The 16,460-nt window shown below is 37.0% G+C and overlaps 12 protein-coding genes across 12 annotated transcripts; 6 read left to right on the top strand and 6 right to left on the bottom strand.

Annotated features, from left to right (window-relative positions):
- Positions 1-127: 127 nt before the first annotated feature.
- Positions 128-2,284, bottom strand: SAS3 (histone acetyltransferase; the record flags this gene model as incomplete). The annotated part of the gene is made up of 1 exon (XM_003676656.1): positions 128-2,284. The coding sequence occupies one exon, from the start codon at positions 2,282-2,284 to the stop codon at positions 128-130; it is 2,157 nt and encodes a 718-aa protein (XP_003676704.1).
- Positions 2,285-2,489: 205 nt separating this feature from the next.
- SBH1 (Arf family guanine nucleotide exchange factor SBH1) lies at positions 2,490-2,732 on the top strand (the record flags this gene model as incomplete). Its single annotated transcript, XM_003676657.1, has 1 exon — positions 2,490-2,732. The coding sequence occupies one exon, from the start codon at positions 2,490-2,492 to the stop codon at positions 2,730-2,732; it is 243 nt and encodes an 80-aa protein (XP_003676705.1).
- Positions 2,733-3,000: 268 nt separating this feature from the next.
- Positions 3,001-3,687, top strand: NCAS0E02770 (uncharacterized protein; the record flags this gene model as incomplete). The annotated part of the gene is made up of 1 exon (XM_003676658.1): positions 3,001-3,687. One exon carries the CDS (start codon positions 3,001-3,003, stop codon positions 3,685-3,687), a length of 687 nt encoding a protein of 228 aa, XP_003676706.1.
- A 210-nt stretch (positions 3,688-3,897) lies between these two features.
- On the top strand, positions 3,898-5,613 carry MMR1 (Mmr1p; the record flags this gene model as incomplete). Its single annotated transcript, XM_003676659.1, has 1 exon — positions 3,898-5,613. The coding sequence occupies one exon, from the start codon at positions 3,898-3,900 to the stop codon at positions 5,611-5,613; it is 1,716 nt and encodes a 571-aa protein (XP_003676707.1).
- A 216-nt stretch (positions 5,614-5,829) lies between these two features.
- On the top strand, positions 5,830-6,969 carry PEX13 (peroxin PEX13; the record flags this gene model as incomplete). Its single annotated transcript, XM_003676660.1, has 1 exon — positions 5,830-6,969. The coding sequence occupies one exon, from the start codon at positions 5,830-5,832 to the stop codon at positions 6,967-6,969; it is 1,140 nt and encodes a 379-aa protein (XP_003676708.1).
- A 1,012-nt stretch (positions 6,970-7,981) lies between these two features.
- HCR1 (translation initiation factor eIF3 core subunit j) lies at positions 7,982-8,794 on the bottom strand (the record flags this gene model as incomplete). Its single annotated transcript, XM_003676661.1, has 1 exon — positions 7,982-8,794. The coding sequence occupies one exon, from the start codon at positions 8,792-8,794 to the stop codon at positions 7,982-7,984; it is 813 nt and encodes a 270-aa protein (XP_003676709.1).
- A 339-nt stretch (positions 8,795-9,133) lies between these two features.
- On the bottom strand, positions 9,134-9,679 carry UPS1 (Ups1p; the record flags this gene model as incomplete). Its single annotated transcript, XM_003676662.1, has 1 exon — positions 9,134-9,679. One exon carries the CDS (start codon positions 9,677-9,679, stop codon positions 9,134-9,136), a length of 546 nt encoding a protein of 181 aa, XP_003676710.1.
- Positions 9,680-9,988: 309 nt separating this feature from the next.
- On the bottom strand, positions 9,989-10,837 carry NCW2 (Ncw2p; the record flags this gene model as incomplete). The annotated part of the gene is made up of 1 exon (XM_003676663.1): positions 9,989-10,837. The coding sequence occupies one exon, from the start codon at positions 10,835-10,837 to the stop codon at positions 9,989-9,991; it is 849 nt and encodes a 282-aa protein (XP_003676711.1).
- A 421-nt stretch (positions 10,838-11,258) lies between these two features.
- On the bottom strand, positions 11,259-12,632 carry NMT1 (glycylpeptide N-tetradecanoyltransferase NMT1; the record flags this gene model as incomplete). Its single annotated transcript, XM_003676664.1, has 1 exon — positions 11,259-12,632. The coding sequence occupies one exon, from the start codon at positions 12,630-12,632 to the stop codon at positions 11,259-11,261; it is 1,374 nt and encodes a 457-aa protein (XP_003676712.1).
- Positions 12,633-12,837: 205 nt separating this feature from the next.
- On the top strand, positions 12,838-14,661 carry PWP1 (rRNA-processing protein PWP1; the record flags this gene model as incomplete). The annotated part of the gene is made up of 1 exon (XM_003676665.1): positions 12,838-14,661. One exon carries the CDS (start codon positions 12,838-12,840, stop codon positions 14,659-14,661), a length of 1,824 nt encoding a protein of 607 aa, XP_003676713.1.
- A 179-nt stretch (positions 14,662-14,840) lies between these two features.
- PBA1 (Pba1p) lies at positions 14,841-15,780 on the bottom strand (the record flags this gene model as incomplete). Its single annotated transcript, XM_003676666.1, has 2 exons — positions 14,841-15,680; positions 15,775-15,780. The coding sequence occupies 2 exons, from the start codon at positions 15,778-15,780 to the stop codon at positions 14,841-14,843; spliced, it is 846 nt and encodes a 281-aa protein (XP_003676714.1).
- Positions 15,781-16,052: 272 nt separating this feature from the next.
- On the top strand, positions 16,053-16,370 carry YKE2 (tubulin-binding prefolding complex subunit YKE2; the record flags this gene model as incomplete). Its single annotated transcript, XM_003676667.1, has 1 exon — positions 16,053-16,370. The coding sequence occupies one exon, from the start codon at positions 16,053-16,055 to the stop codon at positions 16,368-16,370; it is 318 nt and encodes a 105-aa protein (XP_003676715.1).
- Between the last annotated feature and the right edge of the window lie 90 nt (positions 16,371-16,460).

Below are 16,460 nucleotides of genomic sequence, written 5' to 3' on the forward strand. Positions count from 1 at the left end.
AGAAGCAAGGACAATGGGAATTTTATCAATGGATAAGGGAAATATTTGTAACTATATAAGATAAAATTATGGCTCTAATTAAAACTAGATTAGAAGAATCAAAATCTGTACATTAAATTATACTAAACTAGTCATCGTCATCTTCAAGTTCGAGTTTGGAATTTAGTAGATCTTCATTATCAATATCATCATCTGAACTTTCATCTATTGCATTAGTTGAATCTTCACCCTCTTCACTGTATTCTTCGTCATCTTCCGGGTCAGGTTCTTCAATGGGTTCTAGTAAGTCTAAGTCATCATTGACCTCCTCTTCCTCTTCTTCTTGTTCTTCCGCTGTAGTTCGTTGCGTCTCGGTTACTTTGTTTGTAGAATTTGTTGTCGTTGGTCTCTTCGATGATCCTGATGAAGATTTTTCATTCAAAGTTGGTTCCACAAAGCAAATTTCATAATCATCTGCATTTATGTTCTCCGTATCAACATCGTCACTATTTTTTAAATTCTGCAGGATAGCTTCCCTAGTGACTATTTCTAAATCTGTTGGGTCCAAAATGTCGTCGGTCATGAAATTGGTCAAAGTATCGATATGCTTATTAAAGAAATCAGTGCCCGATTTGGTAATCATATTAGTACTCGTTGTGGATGATATAGGATCAATGCTAATGGTATTGACACCAAATGAGGGTCCAAAAATCATTGGTTTCCAAATTAACTTGCTAGGATTTAAAGTTTGATAATTCTTATTACTCCAATTGGTGACAATTTCTTCGATTCTGGACCATGAATCGATCTTTATTATATATGAAGATGTAGTAGTGGACTTATATAGCACCTGCAATTGTTCCAACCCAAAGACAACATCCGTTGTTATCATTCCTGTTAAATTTGACAAATCATTCAATGATAATTTCAAGGTCTTTCCCTGAAGGTTATCTTTAAATGATACTAATGTCGTTGCCATCTTAATTTTCCAAAAATTTCTATATGCAAGGAGACCTAAATCGGACAACGGTTTCTCAGGTGTACCTGATTTAAATTCTCTCATTGATAATAAATAGGAAAATTCCATTAATAAATGGCCAAATCCACGACGTTGATAAATGGGTAAAGTTAAGATACAACTTAAATTGTAGTTCAAAGAATTTAGTTTTTCCTTCGAAAAATATCCAATCAAATGATATTTATTATCCTTACCTCTCTCTGTAAGCACATAAAAGATGAATGGATCCACATCATAATATAAGGTCTTTGAATTTAAGAATAACTTGGATAATAGACATAAATTTTGACAATATGTGACGTTTTCCCTTCCGTCAATTTCCCAGAATGATATGGCACCGTCTCTATAAATTTCATTCCCCGGTGGTGGTAGATATATGGGGCACTTAAGATCGTGTCTATGATACTGGTAACGAGAGTTATAATATTTTAGACATCGGTCGCAAATGTGAAGGATTTTATTTTTATTGATCGGTGATGGGAAGGGTGAATTATACCATGTCTTAATCTCATGATTGTTAATGAAAATATATTCAATGGATGAAGATCCATGCGGTGGCTGTGTCAGTCTCTTTTTCGTTCCCTTGATAAGATTTTGGTTGTATGAAGATAAAGTGACGTTGGCATTGAAATGTGATGCATTTGATGATTGTATGAGTAAGTCATGAAAGAATTGTCTGTCTATTGTCGTCGGAGTTGTGTTTAAAGTGGAAAAATCCTTTTGTTTTGGAATTGCGCCATTATATGGTAATATAGAATCAGCAAGATGATCGTTACTGTTTCTATCCTTTTGGGGGTTGACGGGGAAACTTGTATCGTTATCGTGATGAAGTCTACTTTCATCCGATGACGAATTATGTAGTATTTTTTTAAAATTGTACAACTTTAGTGGGTTATATTTAATAGTCAATTTCCCATACGGTGTGATCGGTGTTGTATCATCAAGACCATTTGAGAATTTAATGTATGGATTCAATTGGTTTGCCTCATCGATGGAATCAGGTAATAAAAGACGCGGCGATGAATCGATATTCTCTCTACTATTGCGGACGGCAGTAGGACGACGACTCTTAAAGACATAATTGACCTTCCTATTCGTGTTTCTCCTCCTAGAATGTAGCGGATCAGTACCGTTAGCATTGGCAGATGATGCTAGTTGTTCATTAATGTTTACAAAGGGCGAGTGGATGTTATCATCAATTATTAGGTTTCTCAACAACGATGAAGATGAGACCCGGTGCCGCTTGGCAATTGAGTCCTGTGTACGTGTGGTATCATCGAGAGGCATGCCTGTGTTCCTCTTAACTGGTGGACCCTGTCGATGTTTGTCGATGTTTTGTTTTGACAGAAAGTTTCCAGAAATGAGACGCTATACTATGTGCGCTGAAAACGAAATGAAACGTGTAACTTATTTAGATGTCAAATTCCCTTCTTTACCTGTGTACTCAGAAGACAAATAGATAGACACATACACACACATTCACATCCACACAATGTCATCAGTAGCAGAAGGACCACGTAGTTTGCAAAAGAGAAAGCCAGCAGCAAAGAAAGCAGAATCAGCACAGGAGAAACCAGCCACTGTGAATTCCAACAACCCAATATTCAAGATCTACTCCGATGAAGCCAATGGGTTGAAAGTGGACCCCTTGGTAGTTTTGTTCCTTGCTGTCGGATTTATCTTCTCCGTCGTTGCCCTACATGTTATCTCCAAGCTAACTTCCAAAGTCTTTTAATGACTGATTGATCGGGGGGGCACATATATATATGTATCTTTGTATATTTGTATTTATGAATAATCTAATATAATTTAATATAGCGAACGAGCAGTTGCTCTGCTGCATTCTATTCTATTCTATTCCATTTCATCCTGGGTGTCTTATTATCCATAAGAAACGTATTTGAAACATTGAGGAGCAACCATACGAATTTTTTAACGATAAGGAACTTCAACAGTTATTAAACAACAAGACAAAAGAGTTAAATAGGTGTATAAAGCATACGATGGTGACAAGTGAGAAGATGTTGAAGGATCCTCAACAACCAGGAACGAAAAGAATGAAATTGGCAACCATTATCGATAGCAATCCGGATTCTAACGTATTAAGGACACCACCTCCCTCGGCTGCTAAAAGGAAGATAAATGTGGACGACACAAGGAATTTCCATGTACCTTCCTCGTCGAGCTCAAGTTCGAACCCCTCCTCATCATCGTCCTCGCCCAATGAAAGACAGGATTATGCTATGGATAATTTGATTACTACAGTCAAAGAGATTAGGCAATTGAGTGCCAATCTTTGCCAGAAATTTAACGTGGATATGGACAGACCTAACGATGGTAATGCTACGGACGACTCAGAAGGGGACATGATTACGATAGAGGAAATCAGCAGGCTGTTGCCCCTAACGAACAAGATCAGTCGTGAAGAGATATACAGACGCATTGATCGACTAGTCGAGAAGAGCGAGGTGCTGCGACAGAGGAGAGAGGCCAAGAGAAGACGTAAAAGGTACATGGCCTCCAGGACTACCACTACCGACACCACCAGGGACCAAAAGAAGAGCAAAGATGGCATCGAACAGTTGATTTATTGCTTGCAAGACGAGCATCACGACAAGTCACGTGAACTTCCCAAAACGGAAACGCGTAAACAGAAAGAAACGGAGGATTTCCATAAACCAATAGAATAATACAATGAGATCTTGTTGATCTGCTCAGGCAACACTGGCATATCATACTTTCAGCACAATAAAGAACCCTGCTGCTTTCATCACTACTTCACATACGTACCGACAACTGAGGACAGTCACAGTTCTTTAAGCCTGGCCGCAAACGTTTTCCACCAACTATTTTCATTCACTTAATATATTATAATAAACGATAGTCAGGGGCCAAAAATAATGAACACTCCTCCGTTCAAGGCTCTTCAACTGTCGCCTAACCTGTCGTCCATGGCGTTTTGTTTAGACGACCCATCTAATAATGAAAAACTTTCCAATAATAGTATGAACAGTTTCCAACATTTATTAGCGTCTCCTACAAAGCTGAAGTTGGACAATTCTTCCCTCTTTTATAGAACTTCATTATCCAAATTGAATGACTATTCTTCCTCATCCAAAAATGCTACTCCTGTAGGTAGAGAAAGAAGAAATTCAGATACTTTAAATCCAATCAGATTTCAATTTAGCAACTCTTCAAATGCACAGACTACAAACACACCAAAAATGTTAAAACCTGAATTCTTATCTCAAAAGGCGTCCGCTAATGCCTTGCCATTATTATCAGCATTAATGGGTTCAAATGGTAATACTAATAATTCTAACTCTAATTCTAACATTAAAAAAACATTGGAACAATTGCAACAACAGATTGAAACTTTTAAAGGTACTAAACCCACTGCCTCTGCTGCTGGAGCAAACAAGGAAAATGTTAATCCAAATTTACTAAATGCAGTACCAATCGTTCCCGTCAAAAAGAATGTACCTACTCCATCGGCTCCAGCACCCGCTCCTATTGTTGCACAACCATTGTTTGAATCAAATATGCCCGTCCATCAACATCACCCTCATCCTCATCCTCACACCCATCCAAGGAAACAATCTCCACAGGAAAGATACCTTCATAATGATAATACGAGAGTGTCTTCCAGTTCCACGACGGTTTATACGCCCATGTCATCCATGGCTCAAACTCCTATATTGGACGAACCATCACCAATTGTCTTGGAAAATCCACCATCGAATAATTATCGTCGATCACAACAGTTCGAATTGGATGATGAACTTGATATGAATGGATTTGTCAGTAACAAGGGTAATAACTTTAAAAATAGATATAGTTTCATCTCTTCCACCTCTACTGATTTTGATATGGATTGGTATGATCAACCTACTCCACCTAATGTTAATCAAAGACGCCCATCTCCAACTCAACTACATCATTCTCAAAGGAATGTCGGAATATTGGAAGAGAATCAACAAGTGGATTTAAAGATTAAAAAATTAGAATTAGAAATTAATGAATTGAAATTACAAAATGAAAAACTGATTAATTCCATTTCCAAAAATAAAGTCATGGAAGATAAGATCCTTTTTGAACTAATTAGTGAAAAGCACAATAATGAGAAAAGAAGCAAGAAGAAAAAGGAGGAAGATCCATTGGAGAAAAAATTGAAACAAATGGAGAAGAAATTTAAGACGTATCAAAAATTGTTGCAAAATTTAACACAGACAAATAATACCACTAGTACGTCAAGAATGAGCTCAAATTGCAGCAACTCTTCCAAGACGAGAATCCCTAGAATATCACGTAAAGAATTGAAAAGGATTGAAGAACAAAATGATTCCACATCAGCTTCAGATTTCAACGATAACTTGGATACTTCTTCTGAAGATGAGAAGGAACTAAACGTTACAAGGGAACAACTAGAGGCATTTCATTATAATGCCAGAGATGCAGATAGTGTCCATACACAAGGTGAAGAGGAAGAAGGAGAAGATTATGACGACGATGATATACATTCCAAACGACTCACTCCTTCCTCTTTATCCAGTGGTAAGACAGGGTTTCAGTTAAACTTCCAAGTGCAGCCTGTCCTCCCTACTGATGAACACTAATCCCATCATTCCGTTTCAACATTCTTATTCTAAATTGTTTTTATATTTTTTACCTTATACACATATATAACTTATAACTTATATTACGTAAGTGGACGCTATGGAAACTTAAAGCCTGAAATTAAAAAAAAGGCGATTGCCAATAACAAAGGCAATGGGATACCCCATTAATTGATGAGTACTAAACAGATGCTTTAATCGGATAATAACCCGCAAATGTCATCGTCGTCATCGTCGGTACCAAGAGCCAAGCCTTGGGAATCTACTACAGAGAACACAAACGGGAATACTCGGACTCACGAACCCGTAATGACCGCCCCAGCATCCATTGAAGAAGAACGAGAGGGGCCAGATATGACGATACCGAAAAGACCAGCCAGTTTGGTGCCACCACCACAACAGCAGGAGTCTAATTATAATAGCAATACTTATGGAGGCAGCTATAGTGCCAATTCGTATGGCGGTAATTATAATAGTTCTTTTGGTGGTGGAACGCCGTATGGATATGGACATGGGTATGGATACGGTTATAATTCTCTTTATAATGATAGTGGTATGGGCATGGGAATGGGCATGGGTATGAATAATGGAATGTATGGAGGAGGAGGTAATGGTATGATGAATAATATCGGTGATTCTACGAGAGCTACTTTCCAATTAATTGAAAGTATTATTGGGGCTGTTACTGGATTTGCACAAATGTTAGAATCAAGTTATTTAGCTACGCATAATTCATTTTTCACTATGATTTCTGTTGCTGAGCAATTCAGTTATTTGAAAGAGAGTTTGGGTTCCTTTTTAGGTATTTTTACTGTCATAAAATTCTTGAAAAAAATTCTTTATCGTACTACTAAGGGTAGGATGGGTAAATTAGGAATAAATGGTCGCTCTGATAATAGTCCAAGTTCCATGATTGAAGAATTCAAAAAATTTGCCAATAATAATGGTGGGAATGAAAAAGATGAAGGGAAGAAAAGGAAAAGAATATCATGGAAGCCATTAATCGTTTTCTTAATGGCAGTGTTTGGATTCCCATATTTATTGAATAAATTTATTGCAAGATTGAATGAAAATCAACAAAAGTTTCTTAAGAATAACAACAAAGAAATCATTGATCCCAATAAGATTGAATTTGCAAGAGCCCTATATGATTTTGTTCCAGAGAATCCTCAAATTGAAGCTGAATTAAAGAAGGGAGAATTAATGGCTATAATAAGTCAGAGAGATCCTGTAGGTAGAGAATCCAATTGGTGGAAAGTACGAACCAAAGATGGGTCTATGGGGTACGTTCCTTATAATTATATAGAAGTTATTAAGCGAACGACAAAACGGATTGAAGATGTGGATGAAAACTGAGCATGTTCAGTCCGGCTTGATAATAGAATAGAATTAAAAGAATATATAGATTATAGATATATATTTCAGAAGTAAATGTACTTCAGTAAAAAAAAATCAATGCTAGTTTTTGTTTTTGTTTTTGCTTTTTTTCTTCTTTTATTATTATAATAATCACTTTTTAGTACTGTCTCTAGTTTTTCCCCTTTATATGTTCAACTCCTTGTTTTGTATTTTTTTCTAATTTGTGTTCTACCTTTTCAGTCTTTTGCACACCTTCGGTTGCAAAGTTCTCCAACTTTTCATTTAAATGTTCAAAATCATCCTTGACTGTAGCAGGAAGAGATTTGCTTGAAGGACTAGTTGCAGCGGAGACAGTCTTGGAAGGAGTCAAAGGTATTGTTTCTATGTGATGACTGCCATCAATAGCGGTCGTAGAATGTGATCTCTTTAATTTATGATGATGTCTTGTCTTGTCCTTAATTACTTGTTGTTTTTTTGTTGAAGAAGTGGAGAAACGGCGTTGAATACTCTCTTTTGTGTGTTGTGCTATGGTACTCAACGTATATTTTTGTGTGAATGGAATTTTTACTGTGTCTTGGCGGTTTATGTAACATGGGCATCCTGGACCGAACATTGTGTATTATTGTGTTGTTTTTATTCTTGTTATTGTTATATTTGCAGAGTTTTGCGTTGCTTCAGCTGGACTATGGCAGAAAAAGTGGAGAGGTCAAGAGAATGTCTCCTTTTTATACAATCGGCTGGTATAGGACAAGAGGATTTCTCCAATGCCATTGCCATTACGTGCTGATACTTACAGTCTTCGAGGAAATAAAGGAAGGGGCACACTAAACGAAACAAAAGATGAGGGGCTGCTACATGTCCGACACGGCTGAAAAGCGCGTCGCTAATTGAGAAAACAGTTTTATTTCTGCGCTTTTGTGACACACGTAATTTCCTCTTTCGGATCGAGTATATTCATCTATATCTATGCCTAAACTAACTAAACCGATCTGAGCAGAGCTAAACTAAACTACATGAAGTCGTCATCCCCAAAATTATCGTAGTTCATGTCATCCATGTCGAAGTCATTATCCTTCTTGAATGCACCACCTAAGTTGGTCTTGGCCTTAGCCTTCTTCTTACCTGCACCACCCGTGGAGGTACCACCTTTAACACGTGCAAGACGTGCTTGTCTCTCCTCCCTTTCCTTATCCTTAATTAACACATTCAAAGTAGCAACCGTCTGTCTAATGGATTCAATGGACATTGGCTTGGAAATATCTCTGATCAAATCAATGGCCAAATTGGAAGAATAGTTTAATGGGGATTTGTCATTCATAGAAACAATAGCAGTTGCCAATGACTTCCTTAAATCTTGATAATCTCTCTTACTTTCAGCAGCAACGAATAATGGATGTGTCTCAATGGGTGTTTCCTTAGTCATTATAGGTATTTGACTCAATAGACTAGCTGTGGCTTCTTCTTCTTTCCTTAAAGCACGAGCTCTTGGATGCTCTTCTAATTCTAAACCTCCCAACAAGTCAGCTGCATTCTTTAAATCAGAATCTAACTCAGCTTTCTTCAATAATAACTTACGGGTCTTTTCGTCAACATGGTCTAGTGCAGATTCTACTGTCTTCTTTGGTTCAGGGCTCTTCTTTTTGCCTGCTGCTTTTTTTGGGGCAGTTTCCTTCTTGGCCTTAGGTTCTTCTTCAGCATCCCATGATTCCAAAATTGGTTCATCACCAATTACAACTTCATCATCCCAGGAATTCAAGAGAACTTCGTCATCTCCTCCATTACCCATGGATCCTGTTAGCGCATCATCATCCCAGTTAGACATCTTGCCTTATTTTTATCTTATTTTATCTGATCTTCTTTTCTCTATTCAATTTCAACAACGTTGAATCCGCAATAGTTAACCATCTTCAGTTCTCTCAATGCGGTTACATTGGCGTATAGAGAAAAAATTTGTTAATAGAAAAGTGGGTGTCGTATTAAGTGACCAAGATTTTCTCAAATAATATTATTAATATGACAGTAATTAATATATACAGAGGTTCGTTTCCGTTCAGTGAATATATTCTATTCTAATTGATCTTAATGTATGTTTTTTTAATTCGTTCATTTTTCATTATTTAATCATAGAAATTATGATATAATGCAGGAAGAAATTCGTATCTTAAATAACTAACTCTTCCTCTATTCTTTTGTTCTTCTCTTCAAACTTCTTCATAACAAAAGACATCCCCTCTCTACTTCTCTTAACACTTTCTTCGAACTTATTTCGTGACCAATGTTCTACTTTATTTTTAATACCCAATTCAAACCCGCTACAAAATTTAACTCGACTTTCCACCACCGTATTCTTATTTAATTCATCATACTTATAAGTAGTATACTCTTCCACCTTAATAATCTTCGTATGGTCGATATTTCTAGTATATGTTTCCATAATCAATAGTTTCGGATCCACCATGGAATGCTCAACAATCCAAGAGTCACTAATCCGACCAATCAAAGTACTAGTCCATCGAGGTAACTTCCCCTTCTTCCGAAGTAACCTTGTTGAATATAATCTCCCACTCTTTAGATCTAATTTCCTAGAAAGCGTATCTATCGATAGCACATGAGTGGAATATGGATTCGGGTATCTGTTAAAGAAGGCGCATGAAACGGAGCGGAAATCGTTCTGGAAGATGTGTGTATTCTTATGTAGAAGGACCATTCCCTGTCTGGCACTGTCTGGTCTGATCTGTTCTTGGCTTAGCTTGGTTAGCAACGGGCAAGGAATGAGGGACTGACTGACTCACTCTGCTTATTCTCTTGTATTTCTTGTTGTTCTTATTTCCGCGAACCACTGGCGGAACTCCGTCGTTCTAATTATCTCGAGAAAACGGGAAAAGTAATAGGTTATGTAGTCTAGCAATGCAAATGATATGAATAAAGTTAATGTTAAAATGCTATGTGTGTATATAAGTATATAAGTATGTGGTTATGAGTCCTTCTATTAGAGTGTGTGGTTTTTAACACTAACCTATAAGATTAACATGACACCGGCGGCAGCGGCGGCGACATATATACCAAGGTCAGCTGATCCTTGCAACATAAGTGCGGCATTGGTAGAATTAGAATGTACTGTGGCAGTTGTGTTGGAAACAACTTTTTGTAATAAGGTTGTGGCGTATGTACTTGTCATAGTCATCACTTTAGAGCCAGATGTCGTCAAGTACAAACTTTCTGAATAGCTTGTCGATAGAACAGATTTGGTAGACCTGGATATTTCCACCGAGTCGGAACCGCTAGTAGCAGCACCTGCTAAAGTGGTGGTAGATGGTAACCACCATATCGTTGTTGTATATAAATCACCTGCAGAGTTTGTAGTCGTCATGATAGTGATAGGTTCATCTGCTCTTCTAGTGGACGATACAGAGGCTGCGACAGAAATTTCGGTTGTTTCTTTACTATGACTACTCAATGTTTCTATGGCTGAGGTTTCTGATTCTGCTGTATTAGAAGGGGTAATGTACCACAGATATTGGGTAGTTGTTTGACCTTGAGCATCGGTTGTTACAATCGTTGTACTTGGTTCAACAGCATATGCATTGCTAACAACATTACTCGTTTGGACTAGTCCTGTAATATATGAGTGTGCAGTAGTAACAGAATCCACAGGCGAATTAGCTTCGGTTGCTTGCACACCAGTGGATATACCAGCAGTAGCAGCAGTTGTTTCGGCAACAGTAGCGAATAAGGCAGTTTCAGCAGCGGTGTCTGCTCTAACTTGGGCCGAATTAACGGTACCATCATCGAGAGAACCTGTATCTTTCGATGCCAATGTGGATGTCATAAGGTAAGATAGTAAAAGTGGGTTTGTTAACTTCATGTTTGTTGGTCGTTGCGGTTATTGTTTATTGATATTTTGAACTGCCTCTATTAATTAAAATATGAACATCTTAAAAAAGACCAATCTATACCAATTTTAGTATCCTTTTATAATCTACAATTGAATAAAACCAGCATGTTACTTTTTACTGAACTGTCTAACATGTTTCAAACGTTAAGATCAGCCTTTGATTTTTGGCGGCTAAGTAAAACTGAAAATTATACCCAGCCACGCGTTTACTTCAGGGAAGGCTTGGCATTACTACTTCGAGAAAACTATTATTAATGAAGGCTAAGTAAGGTACACTCACTATCGACATATAATGACACGAATGCTATGAAACCAGGGTGTGGACTTGCGATCTGTATTAATTTAGCCTCTATATATGTATATACTGCTTAAGTTACTCTATACAGTAGTTCTACAGCATTACAACACCAATGTTACTACGTTTCTCTGGATCGTAAGCCTTATTTTCCTTAAGCCCCCCTGTAATTGGGAATGCTCTGTAGTTGAAAATGTAGAAGTTCAAGAAACCATCACCTGGAGCAAATTTAAGATCTTCCAAGAATAAAGTGTTATCTTGAGAAGTCAATGCATTGAAGACATCCATCTTAACGTTCTTGGCCAAAATAATAGCATCACCGATTAATTCATCTAATCTTTTTCTTAATGCTGCGGTAGCATCATTGCTAAACCTATCTTCAAATGAGAAGTCGGCATCCGTAGCATAGTAGTATAGATATCCGATACCAAGTTCGCTGTGTCCTGGGTGATTCAAAATAGTAAATGGTAAAGAATAAAATGAAAAGAAATCCGTCAATTTGCCCGATTTACTATCTTCCACAACGTAAGAAAAGACGATTTTCTTCTCCAAATCCTTTTCTTGCTTATTTTCGTCCACGTTACCAAGGAACCAATGAGAGAATTCCTCCTTTGTAAATAATTGGACAAGATCGAATCGAGATTGATACTTTTCAAACAATTTATAAGCTTCTTCGATATCTTTGGGTTCCATGGGCCTTAAGCCTGCTACCTTATTGGTCTTAGGTAATGCAAAGTGTGCAAGCATATCTGTCTTAGTTTGATTTGGTGGTAAATCAGTAAACCCAACGTCATACAGCTTCGACCAATTCAAAGGACGATGTGTGTAACGACAAGTACTCACAGGAGATGGTAAAACAGTACCTGCAGTATATAATGCTTGCCAGATATTGTGCCTGTTCACTCTTCTTGTGATTTCTTTGATTAAGACAGGTGCTAATCTCTTAGCTCTTAATTGTTTATGAATACAGAGAAAGTTAATTTCCACACTCTTGATAGTATTTTCTCTAAGTTTTAAAGTAATTGGAATTGCTGAAATGAAGGCAATCAATTTCCCACTTTTCTTAACACGAACACCAACATGCCATTCTTCCTTCCAACCTGGCGCTTTCAAAGCCCAATTAAAAAAATCCTTGGTGTAGTTAAATCTAAAAGCAGCATCCTTATCTTCCACATAATTTTCATTCAATAGCAAAAAAACATCCTCCAGTTCAGTTTGGTTATTAATATCTATGGTAGACCATTCAAATTCGTTTAATAGAGGTAATGGAGAAGCTGGGATGTCTTCTGGTTTCTTAGCTTTATCAATTGGTCCTTCAGTCTTGATATCTTCATCAAAAGAGGCCACCGGCTGTGTTTTCCAGAACTTGTAATCCTTCATTTCTTTACGTTGTTGTTCGTTTAACTTGCTTAAGTCTCCATTGTTCATTTGAAGCAATTTCAACAGTTCTTGTAATTTTTTCTCGTCCATTTTCTTCTGAGTAAAATATTCTGCTGATTTTCCACTCTGGAGGATAGTTATCTACGTTTACAACTTCCCTTATTGTTCCTGGATTATACAGCTAGCCTCTTTCTACCTACCTTCATGATTTCGTAGATTCACTCTGAAGATCATCCTGCACGGCGCTTGAAAAATTTTCAAGATTTGGCTCTGCAAAATTTCTCGATGACCTGCGATGGCCAAATTTAAACTGTTAATTAAAAATAGTCTACATTCTACTACTGACTTTTCAAGAAAGCTAAAATACATATTGAAAATGATCTCCGCTACAGGTTGGGTCCCAAGAGGGTTTGCATCAGAATTCCCAGAAAAATACGAATTGGATGATTCAGAATTAGAAAGAATTGAGCATTTAGCCAAATTGAACCTTGATGATGTTAAAGCTGAATTAGGTGATGATGCTGTCCAAGAACTTTTGAATGATGAGAATGAAGAACAAGAGCAAGAACAAGAACAAGAAGTACAACAAAGTTCCGAAACATTAAAGGATCAAATCGAAGTTGATGATGATTTAAAGGAATATGATTTAGAACACTATGATGACAACGGTACTGAAGGTGGTGCTGATATTACTATGTTCCCAGGTCTATCAAATGATGACGGAATTAAGTTTCACGAAGGGGAACAGGGACAGGATCCTTACATTTCTTTACCAACCCAGGAAGAGACTGTGGAAGAGAAACAAGAGTCACAAGTTTATCCAACTGATAATTTGATTCTAGCAACAAGAACTGAAGACGATGTGTCTTATTTAGATGTTTATGTTTATGATGATGGTGCTGGGTTCCACAGCAATGAAATTCCAGCTGAAAGAGGTGATGAATTAGACCCAGATGTTGCTAGAGGTTTAGTTCGTGATGGTTCTCTTTATGTCCACCATGATTTGATGTTACCTGCGTTCCCATTGTGTGTAGAATGGATTAATTATAGACCAAATAGTGGTGATAATAACGGAGATAATGTAGCTAATTTTGCTGCAGTAGGTACATTCGATCCTCAAATTGAAATCTGGAATTTAGATTGTGTGGATAAGGCATTCCCAGACATGATCCTTGGTGAACCATTGGACAATTCTCTAGCCGGATTAAAGAAGAAGAAAAAGAGTAAAAGTAAAACGCAGCAACATATAACCACTCATCATACAGATGCGGTTCTATCTCTATCGCATAATAAACAATTCCGTGCTGTCTTGGCATCCACATCAGCCGATCATACAGTCAAATTATGGGATTTGAATACTGCTACAGCAGCACGTTCTCTAGCCTCAATTCATAATAATAAAAATGTTTCATCCTCAGAATGGCACGTATCCAACGGGTCTATTCTATTAACAGGTGGGTATGATTCTCGTATTGCCTTGTCTGATGTTAGAATTTCCGATGAGAAACAAATGTCTAAATATTGGTCTGTTATGCCAGGTGAAGAAATTGAATGTACAACCTTTGCAGATGAAAATATAATATTATGTGGTACCGACGCCGGTAACATTTATTCCTTCGATATTAGAAATAATGAAAATTCTAAGCCTGTATGGACTTTGAAGGCACACGACGCAGGTATTTCCTCTTTATCTTGTAATAAATTCATTCCAGGTTTAATGAGCACAGGTGCTATGGGTGAAAAAACCGTTAAACTCTGGAAATTCCCACTGGGTGGAGATCTTGCCGTTGGGAAGGGTCCAAATATGGTTCTTTCTCGTGATTTCGATGTTGGTAATGTCTTAACTACTTCGTTTGCACCAGATCTTGAAGTTTCAGGTACTATGGTTATTGGTGGGGTTAATAAGGATCTTAAATTATGGGACGTTTTCACAAATAGAACAGTTCGTAAAAGTTTTGCTAGTGAATTGAAGGATGTTCAAAACAGAGCTAGACAAGAAGCAGAACAATCAGGGAAAAGTTCAAGAATTGCAAGAAAGTACACACAGAATGATAATCCAGATACCGTCTTGATGGTTGATGACCAAGGTGAGGACGAGGAGGAAGGAGATTCCGAATGAGGACATATCATATAAATTTAACATTCATCGTGGTTTGATGTCTATAAGGAAAGAGAAGATGAAAACTTTATATTGTATAATAAAAAATGCATAACATATCTTAATATATACCATATTTCAAACTCTATATGTACGAATCATGTCTATTTATTTTGTATAACCCAACAACTTGAACTATCTTATATATAGAGGCCTGACTGTGCACCTAGAACAGAGCCTGCTAATTTCCAATTACGGTAGGATTCTTCAGCATAGACTTTGGGGTCCAAATTGGGCCATTCTTCCTTGAAAAGATCAATTAAATCTTGTATTACAGTCAAGTTTAATTTTTCGAAACCTAATGGTCCTTCACTAGGTACCAATATCGCATCGAATTGAAATTTATTTTCACCATTCTGAAGAGTTTCGTTATGAATGGTCAGCTCCGTTAATAAAGAAGCAATAAACCCAGTAATAAATTCTGGAGGGACCAACGTGCAAGTGTGATCATTTATTTCCTTAACTGATGCGATCCTGTCCGAAGAACCAAGTATTAAAGGTTTTATCGTCCTAGGGAGTTGTTCAATCAGCTTCTTGCTGATTATATTGGAAAATATAGGTGATATCTTCAAGAAATTATCCTGGATGGAGATAATTACTACCTTTCCAACTGCAAAAACTGGAAACTCAAAATTGAATGCTTGCTGTTGATTTTCTCTATCCTCATTATCTGGATCAAATTCATTGGGGAAGTTCTCGTTGAAGTTCCAAGAATGTCCATCCTCATTTACTGCGTTTTGATCCTCAGTAAGCGTTAATTGTGTCTCAATTTTACCTAAATTTTTGGATTCTATTAATTTTTCAGGGAATAAAGGATTCATTAATTGGGTAGTTATGATAATCTTTTCGTAATTTTGAAAAGCTATACTAGGGAACAAAACTTTTGGAATTGGTGAAGCTTGTAAAGATTCGTCATTCTTACTCAAAATAGGGAAATCTAATTGATGTCTAGGTTCTATAAATTCATTCCATTGTTTGAACTGGTGGTATAAAAGGGAGTAAATTATTTGTTAGTAACTTGTAATTATTCAGATGAAATCAGGTGGGTGGCGTTTATGGTAAACTTGAACATACAAGCATGGTTGATCTTTAAGTAATTCGATTTGCTAGATAGATTTAGATAAAGGATGGCGTTTGGAAAGACAGAAATAGGTGATCGCGTTATAAAGAGTAATTCATTTGGATCGATGGCAACTAAATGTGTTAAATGAAAGCTTGCTCCACAGGGCGGATTGTAGAAAAAAGATTCTGACAGTTATAAAAATGTTTCGCCAATGTTAACGAGAGGACTGTTGCAACGTCATTATCAACAGAGACTGCCAACAACTGAGAGTTCGTAAGTAAAAATAATAATGGCAGACCTACCAGCACAATATCAATCACTACAGAGTGAATTGGAAAGTTTTATTATCGCCAGACAGAAGTTGGAAACTCAGCTCCAAGAAAATAAGATTGTTATGGATGAGTTTGAACAATTGGTTGATGAAACGAAGGTGTACAAATTGACAGGGAATGTGTTGCTTCCTGTTGAACAGGATGAGGCTCGTTCTAACGTAGAAAAGAGATTGGAATTCATTCAATCAGAAATCACCAAATGTGAAAAAAATATCAAGCAAAAGCAAGAAGAACTTGAGAAAGTTAGAGCTGAAATAATTAAGATGCGTGGATAGATAGATACATATATACAAATGTGACGCATATATAATTATTGTATAATAAACAAGAAAATTTCCTCATTGAGTAACTAAGAAAGAAAATTA

Source organism: Naumovozyma castellii, chromosome 5 (assembly GCF_000237345.1).
Source record: "Naumovozyma castellii chromosome 5, complete genome".
Taxonomy (NCBI): Eukaryota; Fungi; Ascomycota; class Saccharomycetes; order Saccharomycetales; family Saccharomycetaceae; genus Naumovozyma; species Naumovozyma castellii.